The 19,156-nt window shown below is 37.0% G+C and overlaps 1 protein-coding gene across 8 annotated transcripts in view; it reads left to right on the forward strand.

Annotated features, from left to right (window-relative positions):
* Nucleotides 1-19,156, forward strand: part of CDH8 (cadherin 8) — a 376,484-nt gene that overhangs the window by 292,576 nt on the left and 64,752 nt on the right. For all 8 annotated transcript variants that reach the window (XM_082712375.1, XM_082712377.1, XM_082712374.1 and 5 more), the window contains one exon: nucleotides 15,244-15,365. In XM_082712375.1, the coding sequence (XP_082568501.1) occupies nucleotides 15,244-15,365 (122 nt within the window). The remainder of the gene's footprint in view (nucleotides 1-15,243; nucleotides 15,366-19,156) is intronic.

Consider the following 19,156-nt stretch of genomic DNA (forward strand, 5'->3'; position numbering starts at 1 on the left):
ACAGCCCACTGAATGCCAAATGACATAGCCGATAAAGGGTTAGTATCAAAATATAATAATAACTTAAATCAACACCCCAAAAACAAATAATCCAGTTAAAAAAAAAAGGATGGAAGACATGAACACATAGTTCTCTAAAGAAGAAATGCAGATGGCCAAGAGACACATGAAAAGATGCTCACCATCACTCATCGTCAGGGAAATGCAAATCAAAAGTACCATGAGACATTGCCTCATGCCTGTCAGAATGGCTGAAATGAAAAACAACAAACGAGTTTTGGTGAGGATGTGGAGAAAAAGGAACCTTTTTGCACAGTTGGTGGGAAAGCAAATGGATGTAGTGACTGTGGAAAAAATTATGGAGGATCCTGAAAAAATTAAAAATCCAACTACCCTATGACCCATTAATCACACGACTGGGTATTTACCTAAAGAATACAAAAACACTGATTTGAAAAGCTATATGCACCCCTGTATTTTCCGCAGCATTATTCACAATCGCTGGATTTTGGAAGCAATCCAAGTGCCCACTGATAGATGAATGGATAAAGAAGTATTTGTGTGTGTGTGCATATCTATATACACACTTATATTTTATATTTATAAATTACATATAATTCATAATTTATACATATATATAAATAAATCAGCCATAATAAAAAATGAAATCTTGCCATTTTCAATGACATAGATGGATCTAGAGAGTATAATGCTGAGTGAAGTAAGTCAGAGAAAGACAAAAACCACATGATTTCACTCATATGTGGGATTTGGGAAACAAAACAAAGGGAGATAAAGAGACAAACCGAAAACCACACTCTTAACTACTGGGACTAGATAGTTACCAGAGGTGAGCTGGAGCAGGGGATGAGTGAAATAGATGAAGGGGATTAAGAGGACACTTATCTTGACGGGCACTGAGTAATATATAGAATTCTGGAGTCATTATATAGTAAAACTGAAATTTAAAAACCCTGTTACCTATACTGGTATTAATATAAAAATATGATATTTAAGCTTATAACTAAATATTAATAGGAGTCTATGTAACTAATTGGCTAATGGGGAAATGGAAGAAATTAATCAATCCAAAAGAACATAGAAAGGGAAAATAATACAGAACTGATGAATGGAAAATATAAAAAATTAAAACCCATTCAATACGTGCTCTCCTTAATACCCACCACTTGGCACGTATTGCATGGAGCACGGGGTGTGGTGCAAAAACAATGAATACTGTCACACTGAAAAGAAATTTAAAAAAAAAATTAAAACCCAGATATATAAATAATCACATTAAATGTTAGTAAGCTACACACTTTAATTAATATTCTTTAGTTTTCAGAACAGAATAAAAAGCAGCTAATATTTGAATCACATTTTTTATCTACTCTGATAATTTTTTTTTCTTTTCCCTCACATTTTTACTTAAATTCTTGCTAGTTAACAAATACTGTAATATTGGTTTCAGGAGCACGATTCAGTGATTCATCACTTAAATGTTAACTCCCAGTGCTCATCCTAGTAAGTACCCTCCTTAATACCCAGCACCCATTTAGTCCATTCCCCGGCCCCACTTCCCTCTAGCAACCCTCAGTTTGTTCTCTATAGTTAAGAGTCTCTTAACTCTTAACTCCCCCCCTCCCACCTTGTTCATCTGTTTTCTTTCCTAAATTCCACATCTGAGTGAAATCAATCAAGGACACATAAGGACTGAGCATTAAAGGACGCTCAATCATGCCAGTTCAAACCAAAGCAAAGTAGTTCAGCTAAAGAGTAAGAAGAAAGAAGTATTACCGAAAATAAAGAGAAAATTTTCATAATGATCAATGATTAAATTCATCAGGATGATAGAAAAATCTTTTATTTATATGTTCTATTTCCTAAGTATATAAAGTTTTTTTTTAATGGCAAAAACAAAGGGAAAAATAAACTGACAGAGGTAGATGAAAAGTTTAACCCCCAATTCTACTAATCAAACAACTATCCCCCCCCCAAAAACCCAAAACAACAACAAAACAACAAAAACAAAATTACAAGGATAGTGTTTTGATATTCTCATCTGTAATCTCTTCTAATTGAAAGGTCTAAAGCACTGCCCTCAAAATTACAGAACATGTTCTGCTCAAACATACTTGAAATATTTAACCACAATGTCTAGAAACTGGGCCATAAAGCAAGTCTCTACTAGTTCAGAGTATGCTTTTCTACCACAATGGAATTCAACCAGAAAAAAAAAAAAAAAAAAAGCAATACACACACACACATGCACAACTAAAAGTATCCCCAAGTATTGGAAATTAAGCCATACACTTTTAATTAATCCATGGATAGTAGAATAAAATCACAAAGGAAATTAGCACATTTTAAAAATCAAAGATAACAGAATCATGACATGGCAAACCTTGTGGGACATAGCTAACAGAGAGGCTAGAGGAAAAAGAGTCTGAAATGTCTATACTGGAAAAAAAGAAATACTAAAAGTCAGTTACCTAAGCACCTGCTTCCATAGGCTAAAAGTGAACAGAAATCTAAAAACTAGGAGAAATGTGGAAATAAATATAGGATGGGAGTGCTTGGGTGGCACAGTTGGTTAAGCATCCACGTCTTGGGGGCACCTGGGTGGCTCAGTGGGTTGAGCCTCTGACTTCAGCTCAGGTCATGATCCCAGGGTCCTGGGATTGAGTCCTTCATTGGGCTCTCTGCTCATCAGGGAGCCTGCTTCCCCCTGTCACTCTCTGCCTGCCTCTCTGCCTACTTGTGATCTCTCTCTCTCTGTGTCAAATAAATAAATAAAATCTTAAAAAAAAAAAAAAAAAAAAAAGCATCCATGTCTTGTTTTCCACTCAGGTCAAGATTTCAGGGTCTTAGATTCTAATTCTAATTCCACATTAAGCTCATGCTCAGCACAAAGTCTGCTTGAGACCTCTCTCTCTCTCTCTCTCCCTCTCCCTCCCCTCACCCCACTCTTGAATGAATAAATCTTTGTAAATAAATATAGGAGGGAATATAATGAAACTGGAAACAGATACTGTAGAGAAATTCACCAGAAATAAAAGCTGTTCATTTGTAAAGATGAATAAAGTTAACTGAATCTTGCAAGGAAAAATAGAAAAGGTACAAGTTACCAATATCGGAAATGAAGAAGGAGACATTATTACAGACTCCATAGATGTTAAAAAGATAGTAATTGGACATTATGGACTTATTTATGCCCACAAGTTTTAAACTAAGTATGACGGAGGCTTGTAAGTTAAAAATGTAGTCTTTGCAAACTGGCATAAATACCAGAAAAGCGAAAAAAGGTTTATCACTTTCTCTACTGAATAAAATGAATCCAAAATTACTAACTTTTAATACAAATCGCCATGCCCGAATAAACCAGACTCAAGCTTCCTCAGAGAGAAGTAAAAGACAGAGCAGTTTCTACTTCATGTCCTGAAGCCAGCCTAATCTTAGTGCTAAAACCTGATGAACATATTACAGAAAAGGAGACTACATAATCTGCTTCTCATAAACAAAACTCTACATAATTTATTAGCAAATCAGTACCACTAATATGAAAATATAATACTATAACCAGGTAATACAAGGTAGGCTATAACATTTGAAAAAAATCTTATTAATGTAAATTAAAATATTGAGAGAAAAAAACTAAAATCCTATCATCCATCTCAACAGATGCAGAAAAGATTATATACTCATCTCTTATTCATGAAAAAAGCTCTCTGCACCCTAGAAATATGGGATTTAATCTGATAAAGGGTAGCTACAAAAAAAAAAATAGCAAATATGAGGTTTAATGGTACACAAGAGAGAAAGCTTTCTCCCTGTAATTGGAAATGAGATAAAGTTGTCTACTACTGCTACTTTATTCAATTATACTGAAGGTTTTAGCCATTACAGTAAGATAAAAGTAACAAATAAAAGTGAAAATATCAGAAAGGGAGAAATAAAGTTGCCAATCTTCACAGACAACATGATTGATCGAAGAAATAAAAATTAAAAAGATATCTGTAGTTAAACTCTTAAGTTGACGTGATTAGAGTTCTAAAATACTCAGACATTATTTTCTAGTAATAGAGAAAATAAAGATACTACTTAGTAAAAAGACTTCCAGTAAATAGTAACACCATCTAAAGAAGGATGTAAAGGACCTTTGAACAGAAACCTACAAACCATTAGTAAGAGAAATTACAGAGGTGGTGTCTCCGAAGAGAGTGAAAAATCAAACCAGACAGTGGGAGAAAGTATGTTGATATCCTATGTAACAAAGGACTCATATTCATAACATATAATGTGCATATCCATTAGGAAAACATAAAAACCCCATTATAACATGGCAAGAACCTGAACAAGGACTTCACAGAAGAGGATATCCAAGTCGCCATCTTACCATCATAGTTTCTTAGCATCAAATGATCAAAATTTTGCAGGTTAAGACAACTACAATATAGTTATGTATCTTGACAATGACTAACATTACAAATGAGCAATAAGTAACTGGCTGTACCAAGTGTTCTTCTAGACCTGCAGTGACCTGAACTTCTACACATTGCTGGTCAGAGTGTAAAGTATATCCACATTAGGCAAATATTTGGACACATACACTAAAGTTGAAAGACTGTTATCATCTTTCACTTTATTTCTAAGTACACAAGATAGCTCAATTCATGTATCTATGCACCAAAAGATATACATAAAATATTTATAGTAATACTTTTCAAACAGCCTGAAACTGAAATACCCAAATATCCATCAGTATGAGAAAAAAATAAATTGTGGTATATTTATTCAAATTATTTTCCCAACCATGGGGAATATGTGCTATAGTTATAAACAACTATGGGAATCATTTTGACAAGTAATACTATATTGAGATAAAGAAGCCCATGTGTATAATAATTCAATATTTATAACATTCTGAAGAAAGCAATTTAATGTCACATTTAGTAAGAGAAGGGTTACTAAAAGAGTCATAGTGACTGGCATGGGGTACATGAGAGGCTTTGGGGGATTTGGTACTGATATGCTGGTATATCGATCTGGAAGCTGGTTACAGGGGTTTGTTCATGTTATAAAATTCTACTGGAATAAAATCTTAAGATTTATATGCTTTATTGTTTGCATAGCTGACTTCAAGTACAAAAGTTGACCCCACACCAAAAACTTAACGGAGTCATCCCGTTTTTTGTTTTTGTTTTTGTTTTTTTAATACGGCTATTATGTTTTTTTTTTAATTTTTTATTTTTTATAAACATATATTTTTATCCCCAGGGGTACAGGTCTGTGAATCACCAGGTTTACACACTTCACAGCACTCACCAAAGCACATACCCTCCCCAATGTCCATAATCCCACCCCCTTCTCCCAAACCCCCTCCCCCCAGCAACCCTCAGTTTGTTTTGTGAGATTAAGAGTCACTTATGGTTTGTCTCCCTCCCAATCCAAAGGGGCACGTGCACCCGAATGTTTATAGCAGCAATGTCCACAATAGCCAAACTATGGAAAGAACCTGGATGTCCATCAACGGCTATTATGTTTTTATATATAAATTCACTAATAGAAAATTTCATGATAATGGAAACATCAAACCTTTTTAAAATTTGTTTATTGGTTTATTATGGTCATATTGTTTGAGAAGAAATTCATACTGAAAATATGCTACTCTAGGATTATGTTTTATAAGTTATATATTTTATTAGTTAGCTTTGTGTCTGTTTCCTTATTTGTTGGTCACAGTGCCCTGGATTCCTGTTCAGCTTTACCACTTCTTAGCTTTGAGTAAATAGGGACAAGATGATTGGAGTCTATAATATACCCTTATTTTAGACTGATTGGATGTTCAAGAATGGACAGTTCTTTACTACATAGTAAGATATTTACGTTATACAGATTGATTTCAGTGCTTACATTCCCTAAGATCAGATTTACATCTGAGAGAAAGTATCTTAACAATAACCCAACGAAACCCAAAGACTACGTAACAGATCATGCAACAAAGGCTGGGAAGTTGACAGTATTAGTTTTCTTCTCTAACGAAAGTGTATTTGGTCTTGTGTGCGTGCATGTACATACGCATGTCTGTATTGGGGCACAACTGTTGTAAACTGGTACTGAATGAACATTTAAACGGAATATTGGCTACATCTTTACTTTAATCCCTCTCTAAGTGTGAGTCCCTCTAATTAAGATCTGAATATATAAGGGATTTAAACTGAATTGCATTGTCAAAATAATTTCAAGATACTCAGTCCCAATAATCTTGAATCAATCGTATTTGAAATAATTAGAGGGAAAAGAAACACCACTGAGGATTGGATAATAGAGGTATAATGCAATTTCGTTAGCAGAGTAGATTGAGAGATTTTTTTGCCAAGATGACTTAGGTTACCAAAGAGGACATGGGAGTTATAAACTCAACACAGAATTTTATTTCCTTATCTGTTACAGCTGGGAGAAAGAGGAGTTGTGTAAGAAAGCTAGAAACATGTATTTGGGACACTACCAGAAAAAAAAAAAATCAGTATTTAAGTTACAGATTGGGCAAAAACAATACACAGTAGAACCGAGCAGCATACCTCAAATGAAACAAACTAAAACCACACATGTATACACACATACGTACAAAAAAAAAAACAAAACCAAAAAGCATGCAGTCAATAGAGGAAACCAAATTTCTAAGCCTCAACAACTAAAAGTAATATTTTATAATGGATGTTAATAGAAAAATGGAAAGTGTAACAGTTCTCTTCTCATTAGTATTGACTTTTCATTTATAAACAGTCGTAGAGGGGCACCTGGATGGCTCCGTGGGTTAAAGCCTCTGCTTTTGGCTCAGGTCGTGGTCTCAGGGTCCTGGGATCGAGCCCCACATCAAGCTCTCTGCTCAGCAGAGAGCCTGCTTCCTCCTCTCTCTCTGCCGGCCTCTTTGCCTACTTGTGCTCTCTCTCTCTCTCAAATAAATAAATAAAATCTTAAAATTTTTTTTAAAAAACAGTCATAGTTGTTTTATGTGTTTCTTTATGTGACCATTAAACTTTTACATTTAATAAAAAGACAGAATCCAAGAGGTTCAAAAAGTTAGTGCTCATGTCAGTGGTTTGAAAACTTTTCCCCGTGGCATCAAAATGTTACAACCATAAACCACTTAGTTTTAAGGACCTCAACTCTTGATCTGACAAAAAGGATCATGAAGGTTACTGTAGATAGTTAGGAAAAGGGTAGAGTGGAGAACTTGCCATGTGATTACGTAGGACTCTGCAATTTCCAGGTTCACAGAAGATGAATGTAATAAAGGAGCTGTGCATTTTCTCCCCATTCGGAGAGCTCTAGAAAATGCTGTAGCCAGATAGCGTGCTTTTTAGCAGTCAGGAAAACCAAAGGTCAGTGAAGACTTGAACCAAAGTCATGCTCAGGGATCCTTTTCTCCAGGGAGTTGAAGCCACTGTGAAATATATCTAAGTCCACAACTTTCTCAGGCAGAGAGAGTGCTTCTCTCCCTTTCTTGAGAGCACTACTATTTAGGTAATAGAAAAGTATGACTTATAAGATTTATTTGATACTAAAGCCCCCATCTGACTGAAGTTCCAGTGTAATTCGAAACAACTCTGTAAATAGGACAGATTTTTAAGGAGTAAAATAGAATCCCTCCTCCTCATAGTCTGGCTTGCTGAAATTTTCATAATACTACGACGAAAAATTATGGAAATTCTGGTGGTCAGCTGCTCCCTTGATGCATTTTAGAAGGCAGAAATTTCTTGGTATATATGGAAAGGGGTCGAAAGACTGTTTGAACCAACCCATCAATACTGTTGCCATGACAGTGAAAGGGTAACACACAAGAATCATATTGTCAGGAGAAAAACCCAATATCCCCAGGAGCCTTTCTGACCTGCTGGTATCCATTGGTTAATTATATTCTCGGCTGTTCCTATTTAATAACCTATAGATTGGTTAACCATCCACCAGCAATTTAGAAATTACCGTATCACTGATGGGCATAATATTTCTCAAGAAGTTTTTTCTTTAGCCACAAGAGAAGCAAAATCTGCTGCTGAAATTATTTTCCAAGACATTCTTTCACATTTTCCTCAGTTTTGTTTCACATTTCCTAACTTGCTATCTTTTCTAGCAAATATTCAGTTCCTATAATCTTCCTATTTTATAAACCTCCACCGTGCCTCTCATCTCTATTCAATTATAAATTCTCTTATTTTGAACTCCCCTGTTGCCTGTAATTTACTGCTTATGGCTTCCACCCCTCTCCTTGTAGAGGGCTCAAGATTTCTTTATGGAGCCCCACCAGTATATCTAAATTTGTCAAATCATTTTTTTTTTTTCTGTTATAGCCTGAAAAAGAGAGGCTGTTTATTTCAATCGATGCCTGCAAAAACAGCTCATGGAAACTAGTTAGAAGCAAATCCCCAAGTAACTTAGACTTGGCAGTATTCCATTACCTTTGATTATAAAAGGGCAAAATTAATGGGCAATTCATGACTCTCTGTGACAGAGAGGTGACAGGAAGTCAGTACAATGCAAATGGTAGAAGTCAAGGAGTTGTTTACACTAGGTGCCCGTTCATGTTGTGTGTGTGTGTGTGTGTGTGTGTGTGTGTTTTTCCCTCCCAACGTTATGTGAAAACAGTCTGACTTCTGTGGCCAGCTGAAGCAGGCTTTTCCTTCCAGACCACTATGTCGCATCTCTTCTGTTTAGAAAATTAATCTTTAATGAATGCTAATCAGGTTTCTCATTATAATATCTTTAGATTTAATGTTTGTGTATCAGATGAAAAGCAAACATTTTGGGGCCAGTCACAAAGGACATGAATAATTTCCTCAGAAGCTTATCTAATTAATTTTATTGCTCTATAATATCTTTAAAATTTGAACTGCCATCATTTCATTAATTTAGATAAAAGTGAATCTTCAGCACTTAAATTGGACACGTGCAAGAATGTCAATCGTGCATGTTCATCTAATGTAGTAGATGAATCTGGTAACACCTTTGGGGGGTACTTGGGGGCCATGACACACTAGTTTTTGTGCTTCTTATATTGTTTCTCTTCCAGTTTAAACAGTTTCAAGAAACCATTGGTCTAATTCTGGGATACTCATATACTTAGGAAAACAAGATTAAACGAACCCTAACTTTTCTTGCCTGTCTGCTTTATGCTAACATTTTAAAATTGTAAATCTCATCAAGAATATGTCAATGGCTTGACCATAATCACACGATATAACCCATACTCCTCAGCATGTAACAGAAGACTCTTCCTGATTTGGTCTCACCTTGGTGTCCTGGTGTCCCCACCAGTCACTTCTCTGGAAACACTCTCCCCTGGGACTACTGATTTATTGGTGATGGCATCCACTCTAGGCTTCTAGGCTTTCAGATGTGGCTCTGTCTCAAGGATTTGTCCACCTTTCTTCACCTAGGAGACTTCTGTTCATTTTTAAAGCTAATTCAAAGGTCATTTCCTTGTTTAAATCCTTCCCGTGACTGTAGGACTGTGTCTCCGCCTCCTGGGATCTTCTGCAGAATTTTGTAAAGGAGTATTTTGCAGCACGGATGAAGGTGTCAGCTAACCCTTATAATGCTAGGGTCCTGTGGATTCCTTGCTTATATTTGTGCTCAGTAACGGGGAATACAAATGAAATTATTTACTGGATAACTAAAGAATGATGAAAAAGGAAATTAATGCATAACAAAAGGGTGTTATCAAACATCTCACGAGGGAGTTATGAGCTTTTTAAACATCCTTGAGCTTTTATATGTTGAAAAATGAATTGAAAGAAGCTTGGACAAGTAAATCTCACATATCCTTGTTTTTTTCAGACAGGAACTGGTTTGGGAAGAGTATCGTCCTCTTTAGTCACAAATGGCCTAGTATTGGGGAAGAGGGAATATAGTGGTTTAAACGGTGCCCCCCCCCCCAAAAAAAAAAAGTTATGTCCAGGGTCCTGGTCCTAACCCCAGAAACCAATGAATAGGCTATTTGGAAAAAGGGAGAGTATTTGCAGATGTAATTAAATTATAGATTGTAAAATGAGATCATCCTACATTACCTGGGTAAGGCCCTAGGTCTAGTAACCACTGTTTTTATTAGAAAAGTAGAAGACATGGTAAGAGGAAGAAATATCCCTGTGAAGACTGAGGCAGGAACTATAGCTCTTCAGTCACAGAAAAAAGAAGTCCTTGGCTCCTTGGATGGTCTCTACCAACTAGCAACCACCTCCACTACTTTGAGATCACCACTTGGGCTTCAACTTTTCCACATTCCTGTAAAATGCAATTCGTTCTTTCTGAAAGGTTCAGAGCTCTCTGCTTTATATTTCACCATCCTGCCCATGCCTGGACCGAATGACTGAGCCATGGCTCTGATGCTTCCTTCCTAGGGACACTCTGCCTTAGCATTGGAGGGTCCTGTGTGTGGGCGTAGAGGGTGTGTGAGATAGTGGGGGGGAGTAGACCTGAGTCCCCTTGGTTCACTTCTCTCAGCATGAAACTCTCCTTATGCACCAGGGAAGGAGGATCAGGGCCCAGGATTCTCAGGGATGCTTGGTCCAATGTAGAATTAGGTCACGTGAATAGGGACTTGGTGGAAGAAAGCAGGCCCCACCTGCAGTTGCCCAAAACTTAGTCTCAGCAACAGGGATCTGAGCTGAGCGGGATGAGAAAGGCTAACATCCCGCCTCTCCTGGGTATAGAGCCCTTGACTAGAAGCCTAGTCAAGAGGGGGAGAGGGAGAGGGAGAAGGAGAGGGCGGCCTGCGTTCTGGGTTGTGTTAGTCCGGAAGATAGTTCTCAAGTTCCTGACCTCTGAGAGTGGGCGGAATAAGCAAGGGTTGCTTCCAACACCACAAACTAACTTATCAATGTTTTGTAGATTTTCTTGAATAAATGTTTTTATTTGCCATATGCCCTTAGGACCTTTTTCAAAGACTTTAATTTAAAATATACTTTTTTTTTTTTTAAACACATTTTTCTGGGAAATGGGATGGTGCTGTTCCTCATGCTGGCATGCCCCAAGTCAAACAACAACAACAACAACAAAAAACAGGGATGCCTGGGTGGCTCAGTGGGTTAAAGCCTCTGCTTTCAGCTTGGATCATGATCCCAGGGTCCTGGGATCAAGCTCTATATCAGGCTCTCTGCTCAGCAGGGAGACTGCTTCCTCCCCTCTCTCTGCCTGCTTCTCTGCCTACTTGTGATCTCTGTCAAATAAATAAATAAAATCTTTTAAAAATAAGTAAATAAATAAAATAAACACACACACACACACACACACACACACACACACACCAAAGAATAAAACCCGAATTGTTTGTTAAAAAGGCTTTTGAAAAGAGATGTAGTTTGGGCTGAATCTTAAAGGAGAACAAAGAATCGAAAGTTATAAAAAGAAGGGATTAGGCTACACTGTTAGTTAGGGTTAACTGTCCAGTATGTTTTATGCAACCACAAAGGTTACAGAAATTCTGTCTTGTCATAATCCACTAGCATATCCTTTTTCAGTGCTTGAGTATACAGTTCAGGTTTTCTTTTAATCAGGCATACTGTAAATAACTAAATTAAAAGGAAGTGCCTAAAAAGACATCCAATTCAACTATCAAAGTAAGAAGAAATTTAGTAAATCTGGCCAATTATTAAATAAATGTAAAAAAAAAATACACCATTGCGGTAAACATAATACACAACGTACACACCATGAAATTCTTTACAGTTCTGAGCAGTAGATTCCAAATTGAGTTCTGGGTTTTCCACAGGCCAAAACAAAGAAGAAATTATTTTTTTGAAGATTTTATTTATTAGAGGGAGAGAAAGAGATCACGAGCAGGGTGGAGGGGTAGAGGGAGAAGCAGACTCCCCATAGAGCAGGAAGCTACATGCGGGACTCCATCCCAGGACCCTGGGATCATGACCTGAGCCCAAGGCAGATGCTTAGCCAACTGAGCCACCCAGACACCCTACAAAGAAAAAAAAAATCATAATTTCCCAAATGCCCACTGTTGATTAGATTACAAGATATTGTTTACTTGTGGAAGCGCAAGGACAAATTAAGTATCATAATCGGAAGAAACTTCTTAGTCATTCATGAGGTTCCAACAGTATGAAAATGACAGATCCCCATCCCATGTCACTTCTAACAAACAAATCAGAGTGATGTTTTCCAGGGTTCTGAGCCCTGGGATAGTTAATACCACCTTATCCCTGACACCGCATATGAGGAAAAGGTATCCTACTCTAATGTTCAGAGTTAGCCCAATAAGCAGCTCATGCAGCTTTTATCTTTTGTGCTGGAGTCTTACCACCTGTCAGCCATCTAGTTATAAGAGGGGATGCCTCTTTTTTCTTTTTTTTTCCTCCCAAAACTGAGATCAAGAAAAGAAGAGAAAAGAACAGATTTAGCATAATTATCCCTTGCCCAAATGGTGAGGAAAAAAAAAAAAATCAATGTATGCATGTTTGCCTGTCAGGTGTGTGTGCAGCAGAAGACAGAAAACAAAGGGTATCAGTTGGTAGACTTGACCCAGTCAAACATTGCCTGTAAGTCTGACTCAACAAGTTTAGCATTTTCTTCACTCCCCGAGGAGCAAGATCGTGTTCAAGGAGAACAGCTTTTCCTTGTACTCTCCAGTTCTCAAAGACTGTGCATTTATTTTTCCACTGTCTATTCTACATATGTAGTTTATTAAGCCTATGTTGATCGTTGGCTCTTTGTTAACTGAAGGGTAGAGAAAACATTATAGAAGGCGCCTATAATCATTGAAATACACAAGAGTTGGTCTAGGATGTGGAACAGAGAAAATGGATGTTATATAAATAAATAACTTCTCAGTAGTTTGTAGCGTTGAGATACAGAGAACTACAAAATAAAAATTAATCACTTAAAGGGACTCTGCTTGGGTACAATAGTACCATGAGTAAATACAGGGAATTTAAATTGTTCAGTCTCTCAGGGAGGCTTGCAGATTACTAGTGCAATTCTGGCAATGTTAAGGATATATCCACTCCTGCATTTGGTAGTTGGACTCAACACTTAAATAAGTGTTCATCCATGAGATAAGCATTTATAAGAAACCTGTATGTGTTCTTGAAGAAATGGCAGTGATTAGTTACCTTAAGCAAATATATTTTGTTTTGGACTTCAGTATTATTCTGTGCAAAGACCTCATGTTTGGGAGATGAAAGCTACATGTGGGGGTTAATTTTTAACTGAATAATATTGGTAAAGGCATATGTTCCTTTGAATGCCAGTCTCCCCACCTAAAATAGGAGAATCACATTGAATTGAATATAATTCATAGTTCCATATGGTTATAATTCACATAGGATTGAAAGAGATATACTTCCAGAAACATCCCACTGTATAGACCAAATGGTATGCATGGAGCTCATCATGTTGACAGTTACAAAGGACAAAGGCTAAAATGCCCTTGACTGTGTGCCTCATATTATCTGAGCACCTACTGTCTTCTCTTATTTTTAACGGTTCTAAAAATAAAGTTCTTCATTTTCTTTTGGTTTTCTCCAGAATAAAAGGAGGTTAAGTCACTTGTTCAGGATCACGTAAGGACTAGAAGGCAGAGCCAGCACCCTAAACATTGCTGTTAGGTGCATATACTACATTCCCTTTTATTCTCTAGCAGCTGCTGTTCAGCTCATGGTAAGGCTAGAGAAGAAGCATAAATCTTTAAAGATATAATTGTACTTTATTTCACATACCTTATACCTTATTTGTCCACCTTAAACAGGTGGATAAGGCACAAAATATAACTTCCCTCTCTTAGGATCATTTAATTTTTTGAAACTTCCCTTTCTATTGGAAACTAGGAGGTCCATGGTTCTTCTCTGAATTAAGAAGAAGAAATTCACTTATTAGAGATAAGACGGTAAAAGAAAAAGGGTTTATCAAGTGAGACATTTAAGGCCATGGGCTGGATTCTGAGGAAGTGAGGTTATGTTCCACGACTGAGGCGGCGTGAATTCCACCGGGTACTATCTATCCATCCATAGTTAATCCCATTAGCATACTGGAGAGTTGCCATGCTAGTTAACTAAATTCAAATCTTGTAGCATTGCCAGTGGGTTCAACCAACTATAAATTTAGAACACGGCTATGATTATTTAGTGTGTACTTTAGAAGTATTTTGCTACTTCACACACACAAAAATGAGTATTTGAGGGGTTTAGAGCTCTGAATTTAATCAATTATCACAAAGATCACTTTGATACATCAAATGCAAGTCTGTTTCTTCATATTCAAAAGCCACGCACATCCCCCTCTTGGCTTACATATAAATATTCACTGCCACAGAGACACAAATAAATAATTGGCCATCACCAGTGCATTCTGTATAATTTACAAGAGATCAGAAGATTATTACATGATACAAACTGTATTGCATATATTACAAATGAAAAATCATCTCATGGCCAAAGTCAACAATGTATTAGTTAATGCACCAGATTTCTGTGCATGCGTGTGTGTGTGTGTGTGTGTGTGTGTGTCTATAACTTTTAAAATTTAAGGATTTAAGGATTAGGATTACGTATTAAATTCTCTGCTGTTGGAATTGACCTGGAAAGAGGAAAAGATTATTATCTGTTTATACTGATGAAAATCTTTATGAAAATGACAATATTAAAATTACTTAGGCTTATCTTACCAGAAAGATCCCAAGGTCAATTTTTGATTAAAAAAAAATAGAATTCACAAGAGGAAGGATTCCCCATCTTTAATATTGTCTTTATCATTGTTAAGGAATCGCTGGACTGGACACCTAGGCCTTTTCCTGGGTTTTTGAGGTTCCTCTTTAACATATGGCCAGTCAAATAGGGTAAGAGCACAAAAATGGCTTCCGAGTTCTACCCAAGATCAACAAAGAGAGTAATCTTCGTTGAGTAGGGCTTTTTTTTTTTTTTCTTTTGTGTAATGCATTTTATCATTTAAAAAAAGCTTTCTTCATCAGGGAAACCTCTAAGTTTTTCAGAGATGGTCTTTGTCAAGCTAAGCTCCAGCAAATGGTGTTTGAAAGCATAATTTATACTTAAGCAGTCAAGCACGTGCTGTGTTTTTTTTTTCTTTTCCCTATCGAGTGGTCAGTTTCCATCATCACTATGTTGAAAACACCCTGATTAAAGGAAGTTGAAACAGACACACATGCTTTCCAGAAGAAAGTTGAGTTGCACGTTAAAATGAAGTACCCTCCATGCTGATGTTATTTTTTCCTTCCCATAGGGAACCACAGTCAGATATCACGAGTGCCTGTGGCTATTAAAGTGCTGGATGTCAATGACAACGCCCCTGAATTCGCATCCGAATATGAGGCATTTTTATGTGAAAATGGAAAACCCGGCCAAGTAAATATCTCCATGTTGTTAATGCTGAATATGTTTGTATACAACTGTCTCATATCTGATTAACCTGCGTTCTAGTGAGCATCTCATCATTTACGGTCTGCAAAGTCACAGGCAAGAAACATCCAGATGGGAACAGAGAAGGAGCATTTTTTTTTTCTTTTGGAGAGGTTAATTCTCTCTACCCTAGACCACTTGGGCTTCTCAAGTTCAACCCCCTGCTGTGCCATGAACCCAGAGCCAAGTAACAATCTTAAAGTCTCTCGGGCTCTGGCTAAAACAGGGAGGTCTTAGAGAGATGGGGACAAAAATTTAAACCTTCTTAGGACAGAAAGCAAGAGAAAAGCTCACAAGGAGCACGTTTATGTTTCATAACAACCCTAAGAACCACACCTAAGAGTGGAACCCAGGAAGACCCGTGGTAGAAAGTGATTTTTGCAATCTGTAAAAATGCAGATGTATTTAGATAAACATAGGATGAACGTGATTTAGACGTGCAAGTGAAGCATCTGAAAATTGTGTATTGGTGAAACTTTTTTTTTTTAACCTTTCTTATATAGCGTAGATAGGGACACTGTAGACAGATAAAAATAGAGAAATAGGAACGAAGGAAGGAAAAAGGAGGGAGGGAGGAAGAGAGAGGAACAAAACAGACAGAACCTGCTCTACTCTGAATGTCAAAATGGAAATAGTCTATGTAAAGTTCTAAAAGCACAAATGTAATAGATTTATTTTAACAAGGTGCCAAAGTACTGTATGTTTAAGAAATTTATCGTTTTTCAACTTCCTAATTTATTTCTGGATGGTGACATTTTAATTTAAATAAACAGCAGCTGACAGCTTGACACTGGAGTTGTTAATCCAACTATTCTTGGGCCTCATGTGGGTGTTAGGAATTAAACTTACTATTTGCCGAGTAGCTTACCTGACAAGAGTCAGATTTTTTTTTTCACCTACAGAAAGGAATAGCGCTGTAGCCCTATACTTTTATTTAATTATTACAAAAGATCAATGTGTTACCCTCCTGTGATACAGCGGACATTTTCCCCTACTCTACTCCCCTATATCCCAAGGATTAGCTTCATTTCTGTTTCCCAAAGTAAGACACGAATACATGTGTGTGTACACACACACACACACGTACAGCTAAAATTCTAGCCTTCAAACTCAGTCATTTCAAATATCTAGATGTCATAAATACTGTTAGCAAAATATTCACTTTCAGGGGCACCTGGGTGGCTCAGTGGGTTGAAGCCTCTGCCTTCAGCTCAGGTCATGATCCCAGGGTCCTGGGATCGAGCCCCACATCGAGCTCTCTGCTCGGCAGGGAGCCTGCTCCCCTTCCTCTCTCTGCCTGCCTCTCTGCCTACTTGTGGTCTCTGTCAAATAAATAAATAAAATCTTTAAAAAAAAGAAAAATTCACTTTCAGCAGTGATAGGCTCTTAAAAATATTCTAACATTAAGTTTCCTAATTTCATCATGTGGAACTGCCCACTATCATGTCTGTTGAACATTTTCATTTATAATCTTAAGGGTAGAGTGTATGTGTATATATATATATATATATATATATATATATATATATATGTGTGTGTGTGTGTGTGTGTGTATGGCAGTAATTAGCACTTGGCTAAGTTAGCAGATGGAGTTGACAGAGTTCGATCAAAATTTACGCAGGTTAGTTTCAAGGATATGGTTGTGTGGACCCGATTGCTCCTGGGGTGATATAGCCAATCAGAGACTTACAAGCCAGACATTTTTGATCATACAGAATCTGTCAAATACTTTAGAATTTAAAAAAAAAAAAATCATGAAAAACTCATCACACAAGTTCCAAGAGTCAATGGCATTGATATTTCAAAAATCCCACATTGGCTTCACTTGTGGTATTGACATATGCATGACTTTGGACCTCCAGGAATCTGGAGGTTTACCCTGTGGATTTTGACTATTTCCAAGGTTTTAATGATTCCTCAGCAGTTCTTACCCTCAGGAAAAAAAAATGCGTTGTTTCATCATCTTTCTTCTGCACGATCAAAATAAAAAAAAAAAAAAGCAGTTCATTCTTTGTTTTATGATTTTTGCATATCAAAATGAATGACTCATTCTGTGAAGAAATGTTTTTGTTGTGTCTCTGTCCACTGCCACTACCTTATCCTCAAGTGAATCTGTTAGGTATGTTTATCAGAGTTCAAATTTCCATAAAGAGATCAGATTTTTGACTCCTCACATAAGCTTTGGACATACGACTGACTGGTTGATACACAAGAAGTTGTTCAAACAACTCCTGAATTCCTTGCATCTTTTGTGCTAGTCAGAACTCATGTGTGAATCATTACGCCATTCCTAGTTCACTTTTAATGGCTCAAGGATCTTCTTTTTGTATTTAACCTTTTCTAAAATGCCTATGTATTATCGACACCAAATAGTGTTTATGTAAGTTCAACACAGATGCATTTTCAGTCATCTCTCAGAACGGCACAAAACGACTTCCTTCATTCTGAAATCAGAATATTCATTGTGAGGTGATCACACACTGATGAAAAACAAATGTCAATAGTATTAGCACTAAATTCATAGTTCTATCGGTATTTTCCACTATTACTGTTGGCTTTAAAACAGCCTCAGGGAAAGGAATGTTGGACTCTGAAATGTCTGGTTTGCCTGGAAGGTATGGATTTAAGGCTGAACTCAAAGGGGATCAGCGGCCTGACAAATGAGGCAGCTGGAGATTATTAGTAATAATCAAGGGTGCCAGTAAAAACCAGTCTGTAAAGACCTTCTGGACTGAGAACACCTCTAGAAAGAGGTTTTTGAAACCTCTCACAAAATGAAAGCCAGTATCCACATGAACATAGAGAATTCTACTGTGCTTGACTAATTTTTTTTTTTTTTTTACCCCCAATGAACACACTCATTTAAACAAAGAATCAAGTAAAATAAAAACTTTAACAAGGAAGGAAGCACGCCACTTTTCTCTTCTCTATACATAGACCTCCGGGACAGAAGGCCTCTGTCCTAGAATTGTCATAGGTTCACTTTGAAAGTAGAATTGGAATTCCTATCTGCTTCTCCCACCTTTTATGTCTTAAGAGTAACAACCACCCATGACAGAAATAGTTCAGAGGCCTCATTTGAAATAATCCCTCCATTACATAATTAAATGTTAACATGGTATATACTATTCCTAGTTACTTCTATTAAAAAACCACTTCCCCACTAGGTAATGTATCTCAAGTCAAAAGTTTTAAGATGACTTTAGTCTTCTTAACTCCGTCACAGCAGGATAGAATCATCTACAGATTACTCGACCCTCAGTTTAACAGGAGGAATAAGAGTCTTTCCACTGACTCTTCTCTAATGGCCAAGACAGAAATGACGTTATGGATTAAAGATTTCAAGATTAGAAAGCAAAATATGTAACAGACAGCCCATGTGTCTGATAGGATGGTAGGTTTAGGTCCGTCAGTAAATACTTATTAAACACAAACTATGTACCAGGACTTGAGAAGGTACTGGGGATTTAGTGGCAAACAACACCCTAAACAACAGTCTTTTTCCCTTCCAGAATTTTCTCTCTGGCAAACACGTAATAACATTAGAAATGATAGAATTGCGAGAACATTCCTCAATTCCTCTGGGCAGAAAGGAGGCTGAAGAGCTGAAGGGAAAAGGAGCTCTCTTACTGAAAAGACCTCTTACTATAGGACCCGTCCCACCAGAGACAGGAAACATCTATCAAGAGCTGAAAAGGAGTCAGCTGGGGATAAACCAGGTTCTCTCTGAAGAGAAT

This window comes from Mustela nivalis, assembly GCF_964662115.1.
Source record: "Mustela nivalis genome assembly, chromosome: 18".
NCBI lineage: Eukaryota > Metazoa > Chordata > Mammalia > Carnivora > Mustelidae > Mustela > Mustela nivalis.